Source organism: Phodopus roborovskii, unplaced genomic scaffold, assembly GCF_943737965.1.
Source record: "Phodopus roborovskii unplaced genomic scaffold, PHOROB, whole genome shotgun sequence".
NCBI classification, from domain to species: Eukaryota; Metazoa; Chordata; class Mammalia; order Rodentia; family Cricetidae; genus Phodopus; species Phodopus roborovskii.
This window is the reverse complement of record NW_026125281.1, coordinates 40,896,482-40,921,812: the sequence shown is the minus strand read 5'-3', so window position 1 is coordinate 40,921,812 and position 25,331 is coordinate 40,896,482. Positions and strand designations below refer to the sequence as shown.

Here is a 25,331-nt window from a genome sequence, read left to right as displayed (position 1 = left end):
GTAACCGATGCCTCAGCTGAAGACAGCTCCTGTGTACCCCCAACCTGAGCCCAAGCTCCCAGACACATCCTCTTCTGACTCAGTCATGCTTCTATTTTTGGCATGCCATTCTCCCCCAGGAGTTAGGCTAGATGGCCATGTTAGAGGCCCATCACAACAGCTAAGTGGCAGGTAATGGGAAATGTGTTGATTTCTGCTTTTAGATAAGATTTAAAGAAATAAAAAGTACATTTATATTACTGTCAATTTTCCTGGAGCAATGTACTGCTCTATGATAGGAATGACTCAGTAAACACTGAAGGCTTGAGTGAATTTCCTATTCTCTTCACTATTTTAAAATGTTTTCATGTTCTCTGTTCTAATTTCATTTATGCTGATGTCACAGATACCTTAACCAAAAACAGTTTAGGGGATAAGTGGTTTATTTGGCTTCCGATTACAGGTTTAGTCCATCAGTAGAGGGAAGTTATGGGTGCAGGTACGTAAGACAGCTGTTCACAGCACAGCCACAGATGAGAGCAGAGAGAAACAAATGCACCTATGATGCCTACTTTCTTGTCCCTCTGCTCTCTCTTATGCAGCCTAGGGATCCCAGATAGGGAATGGCACTGCCTCCAGTGAGCTGACTCAACTTACAAATAAGAAAATCCCCCAAAGTCATAACACAGGCTAAGAGCATCTGGATAGTCCCTTCTTAAAGCTCTCTTTCTAGGTGACTGTAGGTTGTGGCAAGTTGACATGTAAAATTAGCCATCGCAGTAACCAATAGCCTTTCCCAAGTGTTTACCATCTGCAGTTCGGAAATACTCACTAATATCTTTAAGTGAATGACACAAGAAAAATGATGACAATCGCCAAGGACTCTACCTCCGACTGGAAAGTTAAGCTCTAAGTGTTTATCTTTCTTAAATAAGAAGTTCTTAGAATTTATTAACAAATAAATTCATCTTCATCTTATCAGCTAGGAGGTCTAGAGATGCTGAGGCAACAGCTAATATACTTGAGGATTGCATTAGATGATTGACAGGTCATTTGGCACAAGAGAATGCTCTTAATATGATTTCTTCATCATCTTTCTGCCTTATTGCAGTCGGGGTAATGAAAACAGACTGACTCACCGGCGGCAGACAGTTCTTCGTGAGAAGGGAAGACGGTTGGCTAATCGAGGGCCAGCATACATGTTTAATGACCACTCGACAAGCCTGTCTATTGAGGAGGAACGTTTTCTTGATGCAGCTGAATATGGCAACATCCCAGTGGTGCGGAAGATGCTAGAGGAGTGTCTCTCCCTCAACGTCAACTGTGTGGATTACATGGGCCAGAATGCCTTGCAGTTGGCAGTGGCCAATGAGCATCTGGAAATTACAGAGCTGTTGCTAAAGAAGGAAAACTTGTCTCGAGTTGGTGATGCTTTACTCTTAGCCATCAGTAAAGGTTATGTACGGATTGTGGAGGCAATCCTCAACCATCCAGCTTTTGCTGAAGGCAAGAGGTTAGCTACCAGCCCCAGCCAGTCTGAACTCCAGCAAGATGACTTTTATGCCTATGATGAAGATGGGACTCGGTTCTCCCATGATGTGACACCAATCATTCTGGCTGCCCATTGCCAGGAATATGAAATTGTACACACACTCCTGAGAAAGGGTGCCCGGATCGAACGGCCTCATGATTACTTCTGTAAATGTACAGAGTGCACCCAGAAACAAAAGCATGACTCATTCAGTCACTCCAGATCCAGGATTAATGCCTACAAAGGCCTGGCAAGTCCAGCGTACCTGTCATTGTCCAGTGAGGATCCAGTCATGACAGCTTTAGAACTCAGCAATGAGTTGGCGGTGCTTGCAAACATTGAGAAAGAGTTCAAGGTAGGTCACTGACAGCAGAACATAATCAAGTTCACGTGCTAAGTAGATCTGCAAGCAGTGTGCTGTATGGTATTCGAGCCAGGTATATCTAATTCCTCCCGAAGCTCAGCAAAGTTCCGTAGAAATGGCCATTTCAGCTATATGTGGAAGAATGAACCAGAATTTGAAAGGCTCATAGGAAGAGAAAGTATGGTGTTGGCTAACTCAAAGAAAAGGTATGCTTCCATGAGCTAATTACTATGTATGTTGATATTTTTTGGAGATATGTGTGTGTGTGTGTATGTGTTCATGTGAGCTTGTACAAATGTGTACATGTGAGCTATGTACATGTGTGTGGAGGCCAACAGCTGATACTGGCTGTTCTTCCCTGATCATTCTTTTCCCTGTTTTTGGAGGCAAGATCTCTCACTGAAGCTGGAGTTCAGTGCTTCTGTCTGTCTGAGCTACTGCTGGAGTTACAGACATGTGTCAGTGTGCACAGTTTGTTCAATTTTCAACAGCATGTTCTGGGACTCTCAATTAAAGTCCTAATTCTAGTGAAGCAGGGACTTTATTGACTGAGCCTTTTCCCCATCCCTAATTTACCTTTCATTCGATAAGTGCATTGTAACTGTTGTAATGATCTACTTTCTACTAGATATTTTGTATTTGTCATGGCCCTGATTAGTTTTTTGAGAACTGGGGAATAGAAAGGTTTGGTAGGACTTGACTTCAATAACTGGTCACTGGCAGAGTTAGAATCAGAATACAGCTTTCCTCTAATTTTCAGTTTCTCTTTCTTAATAAAACATACCGTGTCTGTGTGTAGTATACACTGACAGATGCCATTGTGCTATAGCAGTCAAGGAAACAGACTAAGTTCCTACTAGGCTTCAGCCAGCTCTCTTGCAGGTGGCACTTCAGCCATGTATGGAGCAGCGATTGGGATTTTGGAAGGCTGAGAATGAGAGAAAAGGAGCAGAACAGTCTTGTAGACATGAGCGAAGCAGGCATGTTGAACTTTAAGCAGACCCTCACTAGAGGTGGCTGAGGGAAGAGGCGCTGCTAGATCCAGCCATTGTCTACATGGCGCCTGCCACATTTGGGGATGATGAAAGCTCAGATTCCAAGTCAAGAGCATCCACATGCTGCTGAACTTCCTGCATGGGTTATCTAGTCTAATTGTGCTTGTCATCTTTTGTATTGCTTTTTCATGGTTATTCATGTGTATGTATGTCTGTGTGTGTGTGTGTGTGTGTGTGTGTGTGTGTGTGTGTGTGTGTACATTAATGAGCATGTGACACCCAGAGGTTGATTTTGAATGTCTTCCTCAGGCAATCTTAACTTTGTTTTGTGGGTGTGAGAGAGCTTGAGTGAGCCATGGCAAGTGTATGGAGGCCAGTGGTCAACTTGTGATAGTCATTTTTTTCTCTCTATTATGAGTATTCTGGGGATTGAACATAAGTCAGAAGGCTTGGTGACAAGGTCCTTTACCTGCTGACTGGTCTCATTGCCCTGGATCTTTGGTTTGGAGACAGGATCTCTCACTGTACCTGGAGCTCCTTATTTGTCCAGACTGGCTGGTCAGGGAGTTCCCAGGATTTGCCTCTTCCTCCCTTCCCCGGGGAGTAGAGGTATGCACATCCAGGCCTGGCCTTTTCACGTTGACGGTGTGGTTGAACTCCGATCTTCAAGCCTGTGCAGCAAACACTCCATGGCCTGAGCTATCTCCCCACCCATACCTCGTCACTGTTCACTTTACCAAACCAAATGCAGCTTTGAATCAACTCATTCTTATCAAACTCAATATTCTATACAAGCACATGATAACTTAATTGTCTCTATTCTGTGTGCCTTGAGAAGGTGGTCTCTATACCACACACCTTGGGACACTGCAGTCCAGTCTCCCCTGGGTAGCTTCCTGATGTCATTATTGTTGAACACAGGACACAGGGAAGGTAAAACTGCATAGATAAAAGAATTCACCCCACTACCATGATATACACACAATTTGAAACTTGGAGATCTCTGTTTCTAGAATTGTCCATCCATTGATTTTATTCTGACCATTATTAACCGGGATCTGAAACTTCAGAAGGTAAAGGCCATGGATGAGTCATGTTGATGCCTCTGCATTCAGTGGTCATTGTTGATACCTTACATCCCTCACTCTAGCTGGCCTCTCACTCAAGAAAGGTGTGCTCTTTGGCAATGGTGGTAAACAAAGAGGCAGTATATTTAATTCCCACTGCTACACTTAACCACACATGTCCACTGATAGTATTTTAGCACTAATCTACATGCATTCTACCATGGATCTTTCTCTTCAGCAGCCAATGGAATGTGGAGAGACACAGAACACCCCCAGGGTTCACAGAGACAGATTAATTATCAGAGGAAGATCTCATATTACTTGATATTTCATTCTGTAAAGGAATGAAATAACTTCAGGAATTGGCCTTAAAGAGTAATGTGATATCTTGACTATTGTAATCTTAAAATCAGAGTAGAGCCTTGGCAGCAGAAACAAAACCAGTAAACAGGCAAGCAACAAACAAACGAACAAAACAAAAATGGAAATGCAGAAGTTTTGTGTTAATACTATAGAAGAGCCAATTTTCCTGGATGAAGTCAAAGCTTAAAGCAGGGGTGAGAGAGGTCAAAGACATCAGGGCAGGGTGGCCTTGTCAACACACACACATCCCCAGTGCCCTTATTTCCTTTTGTGCCTCGATGTGTTTCTGTGAGCCACGTGTCTATAAACTCCTTTGTGGACTCCTCTACCCCTTAGGTTTCTTGTAGTGATGCAGCGGTCCCTTTAATGTCCCCCAGCTCCTCATTCATTTCCTTTAAGCAGCAAGGGCTGAGCATTCTTGTATTGTGAAGAGGAAGTTCTTCTGCAGCATTTCCCGCTTCATTGTGCCTCCCTAGAGGGCCATGCAGTGACATGCACATGGCCCTCCAGATGCCCCTGATGCAGAAAAGAGAATGAGCAGGCAGAGAAACTACTGTCATGTCTATTTTTAAGTCACTGCCATGTTCTGCTGTATAATGTTAGAAAATGTCAGGCCACTTGCCTGCTTGACAAGATAAGTATCTTCCAAGAAACTGGTTGGGTTGAAAAGTAGCATTTGTTAGTACTAAGTGGTGTGGCTACTATCAGACCTTATAGGGAAACAAAGGGTGCCACTTCCTTGAGATACAGCCTGCGAGGCAGAGTCACAGCACCAGAGCATAGAGCTAAAGCCCAGACTAAAGAGGAAGGAGAAAATGTATTCTTGTTGAGATTTATGAATTATTTTACATGATTCTTATTCTACTTTTATGACAGAATAGCACTCACTAAACCAGACAATGAGCTGCTGTGTTCTACCTCGTGTATCTATTAAGCAGTAAGCAGGAATTCAGATACAGCTATGCTTTATATCCTTCCACATTCCTTTACATGTACCAGCAGAGTGTGCTGATTGTATATTGTATGCCCCATACTACGCCAGCTTGTGTAGACTCAAATGAGAAGTCAGACACAGCACTCGTCTGGAAAGACACTCAGATCATCTCACAAAAAGTAGCCTTTCCATGTATACCAATGAGAAGTGTGCTGAGAAGTAGATCGTCCACAGGCTTCCATTCATAATAGTCTCAGAAGACCTCTAGGAACAATCCTATTCGAGGAGGTGGAAGATCTCTACACAGAAAACTTGAACTATCTGAAGAAAGAGATGGAGGGAGACACTTGAAAATGAAACCATTCATGCTCGTGGATTGGTAGAATCAATATGGGGAAATGACCATTCTACCAAAACCAGCTCACAGATTAACAACTGTGGAGAGAGGGTTTGGGAATGAGCCTCCTTGGTTGGTTCTGCAATAAAAATTCTTTGGCCCTAGAAACATACATACAGGCAACACAGAGCTGATCCACCAGGCTGTGATTATGTTTTTATTCTTTTAGTGCATGTAATAACAATGGTTAATGCACCATGAATTTGGGAGGAAGTATGAAGGGTAAGTAGGAAGGGTAGGAAATGGGAGAGGGTGAGGAATTACATTATTATGCTTTAATTAAATAAAAATGGGAAAATATGTGATCCTGTTGAAGAGACACAGAAGCGTAAAGAAACAAATGCAGCAAAATTCTGCCTGTGTCTCATTTGTGTTCATGGCAATGTGTTTTCCTTTTGCATTTCCTGCAAATGCAATGGATGGATAGAGGAAGTCTCCTTCCAACAGAATTTAGGCCCATGAGAGTTCAGTCAGAGAAAGAGGTTTTGTGTGTGTGTCCTTCCATGCTCCTTCAACTTCATAGCTAGAATGGGACCTGCAAGAATAAACCCTGGTCATTAAAGGCTGCAACAAGTAAAATGGGCTGCTGCTGAGGCTGAACACACAGCAAAATTAGCAGCATGTGGGAAGTGTCTTTCCTTAATTCTTACTTGAGAGTGTGTATGATTTATCTTTACATTTCCCATAGGGCAGTACCCACTTATCACTTGTCCTCATATCAGAGCTGTGGTCAGTATGCCCAGACTGAAACTTGTTCCCAAACTATATCGGGCACCTGCCATCATCTGGAGGACAAGCCTCTGCCCTGATCCTGATCTTCGGTGTATTCTCCCTTTGAAATCCTCTAGCTTAGCCAGACTGTGGCATCTAGCCTGGTCCTGGTGTGTAGAATGTTTTCCTCCTCACTCTGCTGCAGCTGGTCAAGGAGGACCAATTTCAATGTCACTGAGCCCTCTTGAGGGTCACTTGGTGCATATTACAAAGTTGTTTTGCATGTATCGCTTATCAAGCTGTGCTCCAGAGCAGCGTGGCTAAAATACGAGCTTGCCAACTGGTACCCAGAATCACAGGTTTCTTCAGGGTTTTCCCCACTTTACCATCTAAAGGGCCTGTGCTTGATCCCTAATGTAAGAAATAACAATTCCTTAAAAAGTTAGTTGATAGTCTGTATTCCCAACACCTGAGAGGCAGAAGCAAAAGGAAAGGGTTCAAGGCCATCTTGACGTACTTGTGAATCACTCTAAAAAATAAAATAAAGAAAGAGCGAACAGGAACTAGGGAGGGAGGGAGGGAGGAAGGGAGGGAGGGAGGGAGGAAGGGAGGAAGACGCAGGTAACTGTCACATGCTTGCTTTTCATGTTGTCTTTTTAGATGCTCCGGGTCTCAGGGGTGTCAACACAGCACACAGTCTGCCAATGTTCTATCAAGTACATATTTTAGAACTTAATGGTGAAGTTCGACCATATAGGGCAGGATCTATGCAAAGCACTGTAGTCATGTTGCTGAGAAAATTGGCTCTGTCTTATTTCTCACAGATCAGTTGGCCAGTTTGGTGCAACAAAATCTTTCAAAATAACTTTGGTGGTTCTTTGGGCAAATATCATTATTCTAGAGTCTTGAGAAAAACCTTCATGGTGATAAAATACCTCAGGGGGCAGACAGCTAAAAGATAATGAAATGTATTTAAAATAAAATACAGTGAAACTAAGCTGGGCATGGGCTCGTCCTAACCACCACACTTGGGAAACTAAGGGGGAAGGGTCGCTGTAAATTTGAGAGCAGTCAGTTTTCTGTTGCCTAGCTACAGTGTGAGACCCTCTCAGGTATTGCAAACCTAAAATTTGATGTTTTTTTTTTTCTTCTTGGAATGTACAATCCCTCAATTATCTGAAAACGTAGGCCAAGCAAGGCAAAACGAGCCAGTTTGTCCTTGTTTTAACTGCGTGTATCTTCTCTAGAATGACTACAGGAAGCTGTCCATGCAGTGCAAAGATTTTGTGGTTGGTCTCCTGGATCTCTGCAGAAACACGGAAGAAGTGGAGGCCATCCTGAACGGGGACGCAGAGACTCGCCAGCCTGGGGACCTCGGCCGTCCAAATCTCAGCCGGTTAAAACTTGCCATTAAATATGAAGTAAAAAAAGTAAGGTTGGGCGTGAGGTCCCCTGGTTACGTCAGTTCGTCTGGGCGGACATTCAAATAAGCATGAAAGTTTGGCAGGGTTGGATAGAGCTGGGGTTTTCTAACCAGCAAGTGCGTCAGGAGGCATCTCAAGGAACTGGATGCATCCAGTGAGGCATGGAACACAGGGCTCGTCAGTCATTAAAACCCAGGGAGACCCTGTATTGCAAAACAACAACAACAAAATACAAAACTCGGTAACAACAATGACTCCACACATGGAAACCCTAAGGCATTTTCTTTATGAAGGGAACAAACTTAGTTACGGTATTTCAGATACCTCTGTTTTTTCCAATCACTTTCTGGTTTCCGATTTGGAACAGCTGCTTCAATTTCATTTTTTTGGGTTAAATCATTCCAGGGTCTTTGTAGAATACTTTTTATATTCTTTTTTAGAGAGTGATCCCTACTCTTCTGACCACTTTGCTAAGGCATGAGGATTTTTAAAGTGTATGTATCTGTGCATGTGTGCGTGTGTGCGTGTGTGCGTGTGTGCGTGTGTGCGTGTGTGTGTGTGTGTGTGTGTGTGTGTGTGTGTACTGGGACTGAACTCTGTTCTTCTAAAAGAGCTGCAAGTACTTTTAAACACAGAGCCATCTCTCCAGCCACTAAAAAGTTAAAAAAAAAAAAAGCAATATATGTTCATGGAAATTATCCAGTACAGCTCAGCTACCTCTTAGTCTGTCCAGTGAAATGCACAGAGTAACCAAGCATTGCCGTTTCCTTCCACAAACTCTCGTCCGGGCTTCTTCTCACACCATTCACTGTTGTTCTATTCATGGAATCAGTGTACTGTGCAATGATGCTTATTCTGTTTCCAAAGCCTTTGGCCATTAAGACATTTTGACTATTTTTATATAGTAGACATCTTTAAATGGCTTACTTGTTTTAAATCTGCAAATAATTCTTGGATGTGAAATTAATATGGTACAATTTTTCTTTAAGTGTTATTTTTTATTACATTTCAGAATATTTTGTAACTTTTCCTCTGAAAGATAGATCCAGTTCCCAGGTCCAGCAGTGGTGAGAGAGGGCTCACCCCTCCCCACAGTGACTGTTCTCAGACTCAGCCATTCTGAACAGATAGATGATCTGTAGGCGTTGCTATCATTGTCTTTGCCATCCATAAGACTCAGCTGAAGTTTTTTATTTGTTTGTTTGTTTCTTACATAACCCGGTGTTTTTCTTATGCAATTTTATTTTAGAATATTGTGTTTTTGTATATTGACTAGAGTTAACTGCTCTTGTATAGAATATAAATAAATATCAGGAAAACACATTATTCAAATTAAATGTGTGAGAATAAAGAATTGTAGAAACATTATAATTGAGAGGTTAAAGGAGATAGCACAGGGCGGGGGTGGGGGGTTCCCAGTGGAGCTGGATGGGCAGAATTGACACAGGTGCAGAGCGCTATCTCTGTAGGAAACACAGCATTCCGCATCAGTGAAGGGCAGATGAGGTTTGCGTTGAGCAGTAATTTGGGGCTGGAGAGATGGCTCAGAAGTTAGGAGCACACACTGTTTTTACAAAATAACCAAATCCAGTTCCTACCATCATATCAGATGGCTAATGTACTGCCTATAGTGCAGCTTCTAAGGAGTCTGATGATCTGATCCCCCTCTTCTGGTTCTGAATGCATTTGGAATCAAGGATGCACATATGCACATGTGTGCATGCATACACACTCACACACATGTACACAGGCATGCATATACACACACTCACAGGCATGTATGCATACACATTCACAGACATGCACACACACACAGGCATAAACTTAAACACAAATCTTTATAAATTAACAATATTTCCAACTCTAAGTTAGGATGACCTTAATCTTGCTCTTACTTGCTTAAAAAGTTAGGTCATAAAAACACCTGTGCAGAAAATGCTTGAGAATTTCTCTGTACTGTTAAGAACCGAAGCAGTGTCTGTGCTTTGAAAGAGAGGCCAGTAGTTACAGGGGAGAGCTGCTCAACAGGAATATTTGAACACTATGGAAGAGATTCAGAACTGCAGTGATTGATGCCTTCGGTTAGCTTTCTTGTTTCTTCCTTAATTCTAATCACATTTTCATGGGAACACATAGAAAGAAGTGTTAGACTCCAGAGGATAGCCTGTGCTTCACCTGTCTTTAATCAAACTGTTTGTCGTATGCTGCCTCACCGCCAGTTTGTAGCTCATCCCAACTGCCAGCAACAGCTCCTCTCCATCTGGTATGAGAACCTCTCTGGTTTACGGCAGCAGACCATGGCAGTCAAGTTTCTTGTGGTCCTCGCGGTTGCCATTGGACTGCCCATCCTGGCTCTCATCTACTGGTGCGCTCCGTGCAGCAAGGTATGTCTTCGAGGCCTGCTACCCATTTGCAGTTGAAATTCTGGTTGGCTGGCAAAGTTCCAGCTCCAAAACAAAAATCTTATTGAAGTACACAGGTTTAAATAATCTTTCTGCTTGAGAATTTCAACAAATACGCCTCCATGCCTTTCTACATACACCACAACTATGCCCTACCAGCTTTTTTTAAAACCCACATAATTCATTTAGAGCTGCCAGTATGTGCATGGGTGTAGGCCATCTCCTGGAGCACGGGTGTAGTCTGTCTGCTGGAGCACCGGTGTAGGCTGTCTCCTGGAGCACAGGTGTAGGCCGTCTCCTGGAGCATGGGTGTAGTCTGTCTGCTGGAGCATGGGTGTAGGCTGTCTCCTGGAGCACTGGTGTAGGCTGTCTCCTGGAGCACCGGTGTAGGCTGTCTCCTGGAGCACCGGTGTAGGCTGTCTCCTGGAGCATGGGTGTAGTCTGTCTGCTGGAGCACGGGTGTAGTCTGTCTCCTGGAGCTCAGGTGTAGGCTGTCTCCTGGAGCACCGGTGTAGACCGTCTCCTGGAGCATGGGTGTAGGCTGTCTCCTGGAGCAACGGTGTAGGCTGTCTCCTGGAGCACGGGTGTAGGCCGTCTCCTGGAGCTCAGGTGTAGGCCGTCTCCTGGAGCACGGGTGTAGGCCGTTTCCTGGAGCACGGGTGTAGTCTGTCTCCTGGAGCATGGGTGTAGTCTGTCTCCTGGAGCATGGGTGTAGTCTGTCTGCTGGAGCATGGGTGTAGACTGTCTCCTGGAGCTCGGGTGTAGGCTGTCTCCTGGAGCACGGGTGTAGACTGTCTCCTGGAGCTCGGGTGTAGACTGTCTCCTGGAGCTCAGGTGTAGGCTGTCTCCTGGAGCTCAGGTGTAGTCTGTCTGCTGGAGCACTGGTGTAGGCTGTCTCCTGGAGCACTGGTGTAGGCTGTCTGCTGGAGCATGGGCAGCCTCTTAGTGTCTCCATCTTTGAAAACAAATGCATTATTCCACTCCCAGCAGCCAATAGCTCTTCAGCTTCCATGGGACTTTGTGACATTCTGCTACCACCCCAGCCACATGTTGAAGTTTCATCGGGCTTGTTTTGTGCAGGTCTTGTGCAAGCTGCACAGCCACTTTGAGCTCATGTGTGCAATGACTCTGTCATGAAGACACACTCTAGCTACAGTAATTCACCCTCTCTCCCTCAAACACACTGTTCTCCCTTTCTATCAGGTGTCAGTGCGATATAAATGTCCTATATAGGGACAAGCACTCCTCAGACTCGTATTCTTTTTTATATTGCTTATTTCCAATGGGAAACAAACAGACAAACAAACAAAAACACCCAGAAAATTCACCTGAAACAGAATACTGGCACTATTTATGTGTGTAATAAACTATCACTCTATTATTTTCTTATTTTTTTTCCTCTAGGCATATAAATGCACACAATCTTATACATTTTAATGAAGTCCTATCTTTATTGAGCTCATCTGTCAAAGGCTTCCTAAATTCAATCGTTATTCTTTTCTCTGTTTCTCCTGAGATAGTTTTTGAGACGAGAGAATCATTTTGTATGCATATTGCCTCATATGACCAGAGAACAAGATTGTGGATGCTGCCATGAGGCCTGTCTGAGGCTTGTTTCAGTAAAGGGTAGCTGCATCAGGGAGAAAGCACACTAGGGATGTGCACCAATGATCTCCAGCTTTCTGACATAAACTGTTTGCCCAGGCTTTGCTGAAAACTGAGCCTTACTTTTCTGGTGAAAGTTCAAGTAGACTGGAGACTTCCTTCTTAGGACTGGGTGTTGAATTTAGAACCATGGACATGCTAGGCAAGCACTCTACCATTGAGCTATGTCTTTAACTTTCTTTGAATTGTTTGAGATAGAGTCTCACCAAGTTGCCCATTCAGGCCTTGAACTTGCAATCCTCCAGTGAAAGTGCCCCATAGCTGGACCTACAGGTCCCCTATACTAAGCCTGGGAAACAGCAGCTTATCATTCTGCTAACAGGAATATAAATTCAGAGGCTGCATTGCTAGCAAACATTTCTTTGTATTTTTGAAGCCACCTTTCTAATTTGGTGCAAGTTACGAATCTGAGAGTTTGACTGAAATAATTCAATGATAAATGTCTTATGGGCCTGTTTTGTGTGCTGGGTAGATACATCACGTGACCAGTGCAGTTCTTTGACACAGGCTGGACTGATTCTAGGCATTTGCTATGAGGGAGAGAACACTTGTCCTCATTTCTAGCATGTTGTCTTATCGCCCAGGGACACTGCCAGCATTTTAGTCACTGAGGGACCTCATACTGACTCATGTTAGCATGCCTGTACAAAGCCTCTTACAAAATGGGAACTTCCTGACTAGTTATAGTAATGATGTTAGGGGCTGCTGGATACATTGCATTTTCTCATGAAAGTAAAATTCATAGCCATGAAATTTCTTCCTTATAATGTAATGCATAAAACCCAAACTTGACCATATACAAAGTACACATTGATAACATTAATAATAATAGATCTATTAGAAATGGTATTTAGGGCTGGAGAGATGGTTCTGCTGTTAAAGGCTAGGCTCACAAACAAAAGTATAGAAATGGTATTTATAGTGCAGGTGTTCTTATAGAAAGTTGTATTCCCGTGACAATTACTTGAAAAGCCTTTATCATCCCTCTCTCTCCCTCCCTCTCTCTCTCTCCCTCTCTCTCCCCCCTCTCTCTCCCTCTCTCTCTCTCTCTCTCTCTCTCTCTGTGTGTGTGTGTGTGCGCGCACGTGCGCGCGCGTGTCTATGTCATAGAACATGTCAGGAGGTCAGAGGGTAGCTTTGTGGAGTTTGTTCCTTCCTGTCACCTTTATGTGGGTTCCAGGGATTGAGCTCGGGTTATCAGGTTTGAACAGCAAAGACCTAAAAACTTTTTACCCCCCCAGCCACCTTGACAGCACCACTCCCCCTTTTCATAGGAATGACAAGTTCTTCTTAAATTTAAATTTTCTTGTTTCACAGTTTCAGATATTTATATAATAAATCTTAGTCCCTTTTTACCCCTCCCCATCCATACCTTAGTGTAAGATTTGAAAGCTCTGCATTACTCAATACTTAAAGCCCCCAGTCCCTTCCAGTAGTAATAGTACAAAATATTCCCCAAACACACGTCATAGCCAGACGCTAAGAAAAGGCCTCCAGAAGAGTGGAGTCTCATGCTGACATCCAATTCTACAGCTCAGAGCACATAAGCATAGGGAATCTGCCCAGAGTTGCAGCTGATAGTCGGCAGGCCTAGGACTAACTTTTAAGAAATATGGTTTACAGCTAACTGCTGAATTCTCATATTCTTTTTCAACGTCCTCTATCTTCTCTTTCCTTTTGAGTTAGGGTTTCTTGCCAGTGTGTGTTCTAGCTAGCCCTCCTCTGCATCTGTGTGTATAGTATACCACGCTTCTACTTTCCCAAGTCTTCAAGAGTTGGAGCACAGTGTCTGAATCATCCTACTGCTCACTCTGTGGTCATGCAATGGTGACAACATGTTTGTTTGATTTTTGAGAAAAGATTTCTTGGTGTTAACAGTCCTAGAATTCACTTTGTAGACCAGTCTGTCCTTGATCTTGTTGACATCCGCCTGCCTCTGCCTCCCAAGTGCTGGGATTAAAGGTGTGTGCTACCACCGCCCTGTCTGTGATGACTTCTGTTTGTTTCTTTCTTTTCCTTTTTATTTCTTTTTCTCTTTCTTTCTTGCTTCTTTGTTTTCTTTCTTCATTTCTATCCCTCCTTCCCTCCCTTTCTTGTTTTTAGTGAGCTATAAAATTTTCACCTCTCCCCTTCCCTCCCCCCTTCCCCCTGCCCCCATGCTTCCAATTTACTCAGGAGATCTTGTCATTTTCCCCTTCCTAGGCAAATCCATGCATGTCTTTCCTAGGGTCTGTAGATTCTCTGGGGTTGTGGACTGTAGGCTCATTATCATTTGCTTTATGTCTATTATCCAGTTATGAGTGAGTACATATTGTATTTGTCTTTATGGGTCTGGGTTACCTACCTCAGGATTATATATTTTTCTCCCAGTTCTATCCATTTGCCTGCAAATTTCAAGATATATTTTCTTTTCTTTTTTTCCTTTTTCACTGAGTGGTACTCCGTTGTGTAAATGTACCATAATTTCTTTATACATCTTTTTGGTTGAGGAGCATCTAGGCTGTTATGAATAATGCTGCTATGAACATAACTGAGCAAATGTCCTTGTGGTGTGAGTGCGCATCCTTTGGGTATATGCCCACAAGTGGCATTGCTGGGTCTTGATGTAGATTGATTCCCAATTTTCTGATAAACCACCATACTGATTAGCAAAGTGGCTGTACAAGTTTGCCCTCCCATCAACACTGGAGGAGTGTTTCCCTTTCTCCACATCCTCTCCAGCAAAAGCTGTCATTGGTGTTTTTGATCTTGGCCATTCTGACAGGTATGAGATGGTATCTCAGAGTTGTTTTGATTTCTCTGATGACTACGGATGCCAAGCATTTCTTTTGACCATTTGAGATTTTTGTGTTGAGAGTTCTCTGTTTAGATCTGTACTCCCATTTTTAATTGGACTTTTTTAAAATTGTTTTTGGTGTCTAGTTTCTTGAGTTCTTTGTATATTTTGGAGATTGGTCCTGTGACAATTTTGTAGAAGTGAATAATGTCCTTTTCTTGTAAGCAGTGAGTAAAAATCATGATACCTTTTCTAGCTTCTTAAGCTTTGACTATTTGTGGTTTGCCTCAGGTTTACACAGTTCTCAAATTTCAATTGAACCTTAATTATCTGATTTCCTTCACTATTCCCTGGTGATGATTCTTTCTGGCATCTGTTTTCAACCCTGGTTTACAAACACAGAGGCAAGCACAGGTTAAACAGGCATTATCAACCCTGGCTTGTAAACATGGAGGTAGGAACAGATAAAACAGGCATTATTTTTATTTATTTATTTATTTATTTTATATAACCAAGTACATTTAAATGAAAACAAACATTTATAGACAATATTTAGGAATTTGGGCATTGTTCTTTCCAAACTACTTTCTGCTGGTAAGGGGCGCTGTCATGGGGGATTCTAAGAAGATGCAGAAATCCTGGCTGTAATCTGCAAGGCTGCTTTGTCCAGGTGTTTTGAATGTAGGATCACCTAAAACAGGCATTATAAAGCATTTTCCTCATATCTAAAAATCTGTTTTGTTGGCTGTTTTTTATCCTTAGAATCTTGATGATAAAGTGTGTAACTTTTCTCACTAGCAACAAGCTAAACATTATTCCTAGGCCATACAGATAAGTTATTTTAATAGTGAGAGGTATTTTTGGCTAACCTGATGCTTTTGTTTAAAATATTTTACATTTTCTTATATAGCCACAAAAATATAGATGGGATTTTAGGACTCCACATCTTCACAAAGGCCTTGTTTCTCTCAGGTGCATGAGGATGAAAACCTAGAAGGCCGTGGCACATAATGCTTAGGGGCAAAGCACTTCTTTTAAATGATTTTAAATACGTAATTTTTCTTTTGTTAAAGGAAGTTTTTGGTTGAAATAGAGTTACATTGATTTCTCCCATTCCCTTTCTCTCTCCAACCATTCCCAACCACCCTACCTGAACACTTCCTATGATCCCACATCTCTTAAACTGATGGCCTCTTTTTCTTTATTATTGTTACATACATTTATATGTATGTATGCATATACACAAATATGTAGAAATACAGCATGTTGAGTCTTTTGTGGGGGCCTCATCCTGAGGGATGCTAACTCTCCTCACAGCACTCAATACTTGCCTATAGTTCTTCGTCTATTGCCATTTCTTTTTTTTTTTTTTTTGTTTATGCAGCCATTTCTAGAAAAGGGTCTTTTACAACAGACTTTCTGTGTTCTGACCTTTACAGTATATCTGTTGATTTCTGTGTTGTGTCCAGTAATGGCTCTCTGTGACGGTCTCTGGTTACTGTAAAGAAAGACTTCTTTCATGAGGGATGGCAGGCTACACTTATCTGTGGGTATAAAGATACAATTATAATGGCGTAAGGAATAATGACTGTCTAAGAAAGTCTGGCCTTCGTGACCCATGAAAAGCTGTGGCAAGTTGGCCAGGTTTCTAGTATTAGGCATGATTCTTCTCTTCTGGAGTGGGTCTTAATTCTAATTAGATAGTTGTTGGCTATTGCCAACACGTGAGTGCCACCTACTGCATCTTTACCGATGTCTTGTCTCTCTGGTAGCTGTCATGGTCCATAGGTATTGCTGTTTGGTAGGACTGTTTAATTGCTTCCCTCTCATGGCAGCCTGTGCAATAGTCTCTGGTACCACGGAAGCTACACCCAAGACAAGAGGCTTTTCAGGTCAGACGCAGCTTGAATCATCATCCAAGTCCTGTGTTCTAAGTATGGGTTGTCTTCGTAGGGACTACCCTCAGTCTCTGAGAGGCAACCAAATACTACATCTCTGACCTATATACAGTTTGGAGAAAAAGCTGAGGCTACTTTGACTAAGCATTCAAAAAGTGATTTCTTGTGCTTGATTACTTGGGTTTTTCTTAGTGTATGGTTCTTGTGGAGAGTATTGTCAGCTCAGGTCACATATTGGCATAATTTCCTATATGTTGTATATATAGTGTAATTTTGGTGTATTAAAACAGTATGATTCCTTGAGGCTACATCAAATATCTTTGGTGTTATTGTATTGTCCTCCTTCTGTCCTCTCCAGTTGGAGCCCTTTTTCCTGCTTCCCATTTCATATTATCCATGTTCTGCTAGTCCCCTCTCAAGACCCCCATGATTTCCTTATATGTTCCTATTTTCTGTGGTTACTCAGTGTTGTATACTCACATCTAAGTATTTGGAGCTAGGGAAGGTAGATGCAATTCTTGTCTTTCTGGGTCTAGATTACTTCACTCAATAGAATAATTTCCAGATCCATCCATTTATCAGCAAATTGCATGATTTCATTTTTCTTTACATTGTGCATACATGCCAAATTTTTGTTATCAATTTACCTGTTGAATTATATTTAGACTTATTCTCTTCATTTCATGGCTATTGTGAATTAGGTGGTTGTATACATTTCTGAGCAGGCTTCTGTGATGTAGGATGTTGAGTTCTTTGGGCATATGCTAAGGAGTGGTATGCCAAGCTGTGCCACATGATAGATTTACTTTTAGTGTTTTAGGGGTTCTCCATACTGATTTCCAGGGAGGTTGTATCAGTCATCAGCCTTGTCAACAGAGATTGAAGGTTTCTCTTTCTTTACAAACTTGCTAGCATTTATTGTAAATACTTTTGTTGATCTTAGTCATTTTGACTAGGATACTATGAAAGCTCAAAGTTTTTATATTTCCCTTTCCCTAAGTGATAAACACGTTTTGAGCTATTTCTTAGCTATTTCTTCTATGAAGAACTATTTGTTTACGTCCCAAGCCCATTTTAAACTTTTTAAAAGATGTTTTGAGATTATAATACATAATTTCCCTCCATCTTTTCCTCCCTCCAAACATTTCCACATGCCCCTCATTGCTATTTTTCCTTTTTCAAATTTGACCCTTAGTTGATATATATTCCTAAATACATAAACACAACCTGCTTACTCTGTATAATGCTATTTGTTTCCTTGACTCTTTGTTTACCGTGTTCTTTATTTTATTTTATTTTAAATACTTAATACTTATTGTCAAGAAATCATTGGTCAATTTCTTAAGGACAAGAAGTTATTATGGGTTTTAAATTTGGCATTTGGTGAACTATAGAAAAAATATTGAAAAATCCATAGGCAATGAGTTGCTCTCTGGGATTGGTATAAAAATAGAAGAGTGGAATACATTAATTCATGGATAATACATAGACAAAATATTGTTTGTAGTTTTCTAAATATTGAATGAATACATTTGTTTTCTGTGTTCTTTGTTTATTCTGGACATTAATCCTTTGTCAGGTATACAGCTGGCAAAGACTCCCATTCTGTGAGTTGCTCTTCACTAAATTGTCATTTGTTGGCCTTAATTACTTGGCTAATGGAGGCACGTTCAGAAAGTCCTTTCTTACATCTATGTCTTATAGGTTACTGTCAATGTTTTCTTCTAGCAGTTTTAATGTTTCCCGTTTCAAAGTGAGGTCTTGCATCTAATGTTTTGCACACCATGATAAGCAAACCCTGGCCAACAGCCTGGCTAGTTAAGGAAAGTAAACAACAAGGCCAGTCAAGGATCAGCTAGTGGGTCCCTCCCTCTGTCTCTAACCACGCCTACTGAGCAGAAGTGGTCTAAGACTGACCCCTAAACACCCTAGCTTTTACCTCCAGGCTCTTTCCTGTTACTCTTGTGGCCCCTCATGACTGCTGTGTGTTGTCTGTGAATGTCAACTCTGCCATCCCTTCTAGCCTATTGCTAAATAAAACAAAAATAAACCCCAACTATTTGTTATAATAACTCCTTAATTCTTCAAGTCCATTGAGACATACTCAAGTCTCCACATTTTAAAGAGTGTGGTGTGGCACATGCCCACGTGTCTAGAAGTCAATGGCAGAGGCTGCAGGATCCAACTCAAGGCTACCTAGCCAGAGCATGGTCAGTTTTCTGTAATAATAAAGGATTTGGGGATTCAAATAAACTGTTCTAACTTCCCGGGAACTCACTTTTTGTTTGCTTTCATTTGTCTGCTTGCTTTAAAAGTCACCAACTTTTTAAAATTTTCAGTGTACAAAAAGGTGTGTTTCATCATATTTTCATAGGAATTGGGTATTATATATGCTTATCCCTGATTTGGGTGGGTTTCATTTATCATTTTAGAGGATGTCCAGAGCCTTGAGGTATAATCTAGCTCCTCCCTCTGCCTGGGCACATTTCAGACAGAAAGTGATCCAATAGTGTAGCCACAAAGGAGGCCTTATCATCTCTCTATTTCATAAGAAGGATCCAGTTTTCATGTAAGGCAAGAAGTGTGCTCACTGTCACCGAGCAAACAAGATGATGAAGGATCAGATGAAGGCTTGACCCCAAAATGCTGAACTTAAAGTCATAGTCACTTCAGCCTGTGCCTCCAGTATGTCCTGTCCTCCAGGGGACATGTTGTGCTGATCTTCATGACTTTCATGCCCTGGTAGTATCCACAAGACATCAGCATCGCCCTGAGCTCCATGTATGCCTGCGAAACACATGAGACAAACTCAGGGTCCAGCTCTATAGTGCAGACCTGTTTAATGTTTTCATTGCTGCTTTCCTGCTTTAGGCTCACTAAATGAGTTTGCTGCTCATGAGCATCCTCAAAGTGTCATCGGCATTTGAACCAACATTAGCAATACCTCAAGAATTCCAATGTTCCTTTCCTAAAAGGCTTATTTTATTTATGCGTCTGTGTGCATTTGGTAAGTCTTCCATATAGGTGTGAGTGCCCAAAGAAGACCAGAAGAGGGCGCTGGATCCCCTGGAGATGGAGTTACAGGTGGTTGTGATGCACCCAATGAGCTTGTTGGGATATGGATGTGGGTCCTCTGGAAGAGCAGCAAGCACTCTTAATTGTTGGGCCATCTCTCCAGTTTGAGAATTTAAATATTCTTGATAGAGAAGTTAGTTTTCAATTATTAGAAATATCAGAAGGTAGAAGAACATTGCCAAACTTTTACAACAGCATAAACATTATTGTTTTGTCACTAATCACAAAAATCTGTATGGCAGTTTTAGGAGAACATTGAATATGCAGATGTTTATGAGAGAGGGAGAACAAAATTAAAAGTTTTCTGTTGGTGTGTGTTGTGGCAGATGGGGAAGATAATGCGTGGACCATTCATGAAGTTTGTGGCACATGCAGCCTCCTTCACCATTTTCCTGGGGCTGCTCGTCATGAATGCAGCCGATAGATTTGAAGGCACCAAGCTTCTCCCCAATGAAACCAGCACAGATAATGCGAGACAGCTGTTCAGGATGAAAACATCCTGTTTCTCATGGATGGAGATGCTCATTATATCCTGGGTAATAGGTAAAGACTGATTTTCTGTCTTGTTCCTTTTTGCAGCCTTAGTGATTGGCCTGAATCCTGTCGATTCTTCCACACAATTGGTTATACAAGTGTGTGCAGCAGGAAACAGTGTTCCACTCACCGTGACTTCCTTTGTGATCTTACACTGTTGCTATGGTGCCCTTATTACCAATGTCAGTCTCTTTGTATGCCCCATGATAATTGAATTGCCTCCCCCAAAATGAAGAAAAGCAGCAGGATTTAATCAAACCCACCACCAATAAGCAAAACCTCCCATGTGCAGTTTGGGATAGCTTTGATTTCAAGCATGAGAACCATATTTTGTTATCTTGGGATTTAATAGAAACTAAAACTAGTAGCCATTCATTTTGATTGAAAATTTATTGTGTGCCAGGAGTTGTTCAAAGCCCTTGACATACATCAAGTCACACAATGTTTCTGTATCTCAGATTTCCAGTCTGACACACACACACACACACACACACACACACACCACATCTATTTTATTGAATTATGTGAACATTAAGTAGCTCACTTCCTCGGGTGGCTTGTGAAAGATGAGGAATTCAATCGCAAGTACTACAAGATTTGATTTGTCCTTAGAAACCACTTATACCTTCGGATTGTCACTAAATACAAAGAAACATGTCTCACTTGGATATTTATTAATAAACTTATTCAACAGAAAGTGAACTGCCATTGGGCAATAAGGATAATAAATTAAATGGGATTTGGTATTTCCATTCAAGGAAGTAATCTGAGAAACAAATGTAAAAAATCAATAGTTAAATCTCATGTATGAAAAAATGCTACGGTGGGGGGGCTTGCTAAGATGCTACAGAAGTACAGACTGGACATTGGAGTATCAGTGAGGAAGGATGCAGAAGGACCAGGGAAGTCCCTCAGTGAAGGCTTTGAAGATAAAGACATGCTAGCCAGACAAAGCATTTGGGGAATAAGGACACAGAAGGCCTGCAAGCATTAGGTGTTGAGATGTGGAACTATATATAACAAGACTGGACCACTTGAAATATTGTGAGTGTGTCCTAGCTGGGGCCTGGGGGCTCCATGGATGTGGGTGATGGATGTGAGTGATTAAATGGCCAAGGGTGATTTCCTGTGACTGGTGATGTGTTCCGAGCATGTTTCAGAAATGTCTCGGTGGTTTTGAGGTAGAGGGAAGCTTGAAGGTGGGTGGGCCCAACTTCGGTGAATCTAATGACAAGAGTCAACTGAGTTCAGCATGTGTGGGAGAGGACTGGGGAGTGGTTTGAAAGCTAAACTGCGAACAACTTACTAATAGCTATGTGTCTACAGGGAGGGTTGTGGAATAGAAGGTGGTTACTGTCCCATAAAGGATTGGGGTAGAGATGTCTATGCTTAGGATGGAGAGCATTACAAACTTCTCCTTAAATGTATGGTTAATGTCCTAGCATTTCCAGGGATAAATGGCAACTGAGTCATAGGAAGAATGCCCCTGGAATAAGCCTGGCCATAGATAAATTTCCAGAAATTCTTCCTTCCCACGTGACCCTTAAGGCCTTGAGTGCACAGAATCCCCTGAGTGGAGCTATGTGGAGCATAGAACTCCGAGTGGAACCACGTGGGGGAGTATAAAGAGAAGACTCCCAGGCTCTTCATACAGCGCCTCCCACAGTCTGTAAGGTCTACCCCATCAGCTGTCCATCTTAGTCGCCCAGAGAAACACCTGCAGTCAATTTCATGTCACTTCTAGGGCACCCATGTCTTCTAGGCATCTTCATATTTGAGCCCAGTAGATGATCAATGGAAATATTCGGAAGTAGTGTGACAAGTACAGTATGATCATTCAACAGCTATGGAGTTATTCAAAACTTCATTTCATAGAAAAGTTTCAAGGGAATTTCCCTTGCTTTGCTTACAATAACAGTGATCTAAGACACATGGCAGGACTTGACTTTCCTTTAACTGTTTTCTAATTTAATTAACAAAACTAGGAGAGACGGATCTTATTTCTGTCCTATGACTTAAGAGTTAATACTATTTTATAACCTCTGTGTTATTACACTAAGAGCTATGAGGGATTTTAGTATACTACTATAAGAAAAATGTACAATATAGGAATAGAAGCACAGGACAGGCTCAAAGAGTCTCAACTAATTATGATAATAATGAAACTTTTCAGTAGGTATTATCTGTTTTAAATATACAGTCAGCGTTTCCTATTAGACAAAAAGCGTCTCTTCAAATACAAGACATAATTTTGAAAAGACAGTAAGTTTTATTGATAGTATTAGAGATAATGAATGCCCATTTCATTCTTTATCAAAATTCTTTTTCCTGTAATGTGATTTTTAGTATAGAATTAGACAATTTTTCCATGAGAAACCAAAACTGAGTATATTAAATTAACCTTTACTGTTATGAACAAAAGCATTTTCCATGGAAAAACTGTCCTGCTAACCTTTGTATTCTATTTCAGAAATTATGTTACAATGTTTATTTGAAGAGAAAACAAAACTAAATCAAAAGAGACAACTATGTACATGTAGAATATGTGAGGTTCCTGGCCCAGTTTCTGACATTACTATTTATTTTCTTGCATTTTTGTTCTTGCAGGAAAGTCACAGAGGCTTCTAGAAATATTAATGAGAAATAGTCTATGTAGGTCACAGACTGGATGTGTTACAGTGCTGGTGGAAAAGACTCATGCTCTTTCTTTTTAACAGAAAACAAATCTGAGTGATTTCCATTTGGTCAACACGGGAAAGCTAAAGAATAAAACAGATGTTAAAGAGATTGTGGCAAGGCTGAATAACCGAAAACCAATGTTGGTGTGAGGTCAGGCAGGAGCACAGGGCAGGGGCTGTGCTTGAGAGTGTTTCATGTTCAGAAGTCCAAGGGTTGATTGCCATTTGTCACCCACCCTAAGCTGCCGAGAGCACAAGCAATTCTGGGTTGGCTTGAACAGGGTAAAAGCGTGGTCAGGGCTGTCATGGCTCCGATGCAGAGACCATGGCTACAAGGCTGACAAAAAACGAGGTGCTTGCCTGTCTGTCACAGCAACTGTAGAGGATGACTCCACAGAGTTGAGTTGGCTTCAGAGGACTTGCGGGAGTTTACTTTTTGTCACTGAAGGTGATGGAAGGAAAGAAAGGGCTTCAAGTTTATTCCATTGGTGGCGGGGAGGGAGGGGGGCTGGTTTAGAGCAAAAGATGACATAACCTGGAAGGAGGCGGGGCCAAGCAGGGCACATTGAGGTTCAAACCGCTGTAGCTTCCTGGGTGAAGCATGGCTCTGCTAAAGAAAAGCAAACTCAGTGAGCAGGGCTGCTCTTTAGAGAAATTCAAATGCACAGAGACCCGATAACAGTCTCCGCTGCCCCAGAGTACAGGAATAGAACGAGATGTTCTCTTGGAAGAGAGAGTGCTCACACTCTGGCAACAGAGCAAGCCTCCCTCAGAAGCAGTAAGGCATGGGTTCCAGTGCTGTCTAAGCAGTGTGGTCTCCGCAGAGAATTCTCCTTCGTGGGGGAGGAGCCAGACTAGATGTGGGCAATTTCAAAGGCCCCTAAGCAACAACTCAGGGGATGGGGGTCTCAGAGAAGGGATTGGACCGATGTACTTCCTTCTGGCTGAATCGCTCTGAGTGCTAGCTGTGGTTTGTCAGCTCCAACAGGAGCATAAAGAAGGTGGAGCCCAAGCATGAGTTGGAAAGGAAAGCTTTGAAAATGACTGGGCTGTGTGAGTTCTAATGTTCCCTTGGTCCCTGGGCATTACTCTGAATCACCTTAGTCTTTGCTAAGGTTGGGGAAACTGGGGAATCATGCCAAGAACAGATGTCTTTAGGATTTTCCATCCTGTTTGTTGCTTTGGTCTTGAACTATTTCTTGTTATAAGTTTGTAAGAGCTCATAGGAAGTCAGTGATAATGCCCCCTTAACCTAAAGTCACCTAGTGAGAGTATTGAAATTGTCTGCCTGTAAGACCACATTCTCCATGCTGTACCGAGAAAGACGTACAATGTGCTGGTGAATAGCAAAGACCAGGGCGTTTTCTTCATCAGATAAGGCTTCTCAGCTACTCTACTAGCATGATGTGTGATAGACATGAGATGAATGTGGAGTAGGCAATGCTGAAGGACAGGGGAGAAGCCTGCTTCTCAGTCAGGGCAGGAAGTTCTTTGTGAGAGAAGAGTTGAGCTGTGGATTATATTCCCCATGGGGCACTAGGAAGAGATGGAGTATCAGACAGGACAGCAGTTTTAACCTCTTTCTAATCAAGTGATATCCTTCAAGTTAAGAAATAGAATATGTGAAAATTATGAGTAAATCAAAGAAGCAAGTGCTCAAAGTGTTTGTCATAGTTTCTTCACAAATGCCAGTGTTGTGCTCTACTTTTACACATATTATTTTATTTTTACTGTGGTCTTGTAAAGTTGGTATACATTGCATCCTCATTTTGCAAGATACTTTCTAGAAAGTTTAAACACTTTGCCAATGACTCTGCAGCCAATTATTGGCAAAGCAAAGTCTCACAACCAATTCTCCTAAACACTGCATGAAAGTTTTGGGAAACCATGAAATACTGTTAACAATTTCATCAAAAATTCAGCTATTGTTAGCTCTACAAGTAGCTACTGTAATTTTCTCTAGTCTTTCTAGATGCTAGTTTTTAATTTGTTCTCAGACTGTATGCCATTTAATCTTTTAAATTTAACTTTATGGTGTGTGTTCTAGTTCCCCAAGATACATGTGGGAAGATGAAGCACACAATAATTACACTGAAAGAAGTGTGATTTTATTAAAGTTTCCTTGTGAGAAAAAATTGTGAAAAGAGGGGAGAGAGAGGGTAAGGACTGCCAAACCAGGCGCATGTCAAGCCTTGAGCGTTGGTGCTATAGTTGGAGGTTGGCAGGTAGTTCCCATGACAATAATTTGTAAGATGTCCTATCAAATGTCTGCATAATTCCACTGTGAAAGTGTGAGCACTTCCATTTTGAGTGTTGGGAATGTTGTGTTTGGGTTATTATAACGAACATCTTAAGTATTTTTCCATGATTAGAAATAAAGGGTAAATGTGATGTTTTTCACGAGATCCTTGATCCATTTTACTTTACTAGATTGCTTTCAGGTAATATGGTGATTTTGTTGGACGGGTTTCTGGGGGGTGGGAAAGTTGTGGCTGGAGAGGAAGGCTAAGGGGAAAATTTACAGAGTTGTGAGTATCA

The 25,331-nt window shown here is 41.8% G+C and overlaps 1 protein-coding gene across 2 annotated transcripts in view; it reads left to right on the top strand.

The window, feature by feature from the left end:
* The window catches only part of Trpc6 (transient receptor potential cation channel subfamily C member 6), a 97,894-nt gene that overhangs the window by 53,728 nt on the left and 18,835 nt on the right, over nucleotides 1–25,331 (top strand). For both annotated transcript variants that reach the window (XM_051199137.1, XM_051199128.1), the window contains exons 2-5: nucleotides 1,091–1,865; nucleotides 7,589–7,771; nucleotides 9,985–10,149; nucleotides 19,908–20,124. In XM_051199137.1, the coding sequence (XP_051055094.1) occupies nucleotides 1,091–1,865; nucleotides 7,589–7,771; nucleotides 9,985–10,149; nucleotides 19,908–20,124 (1,340 nt within the window). The remainder of the gene's footprint in view (nucleotides 1–1,090; nucleotides 1,866–7,588; nucleotides 7,772–9,984; nucleotides 10,150–19,907; nucleotides 20,125–25,331) is intronic.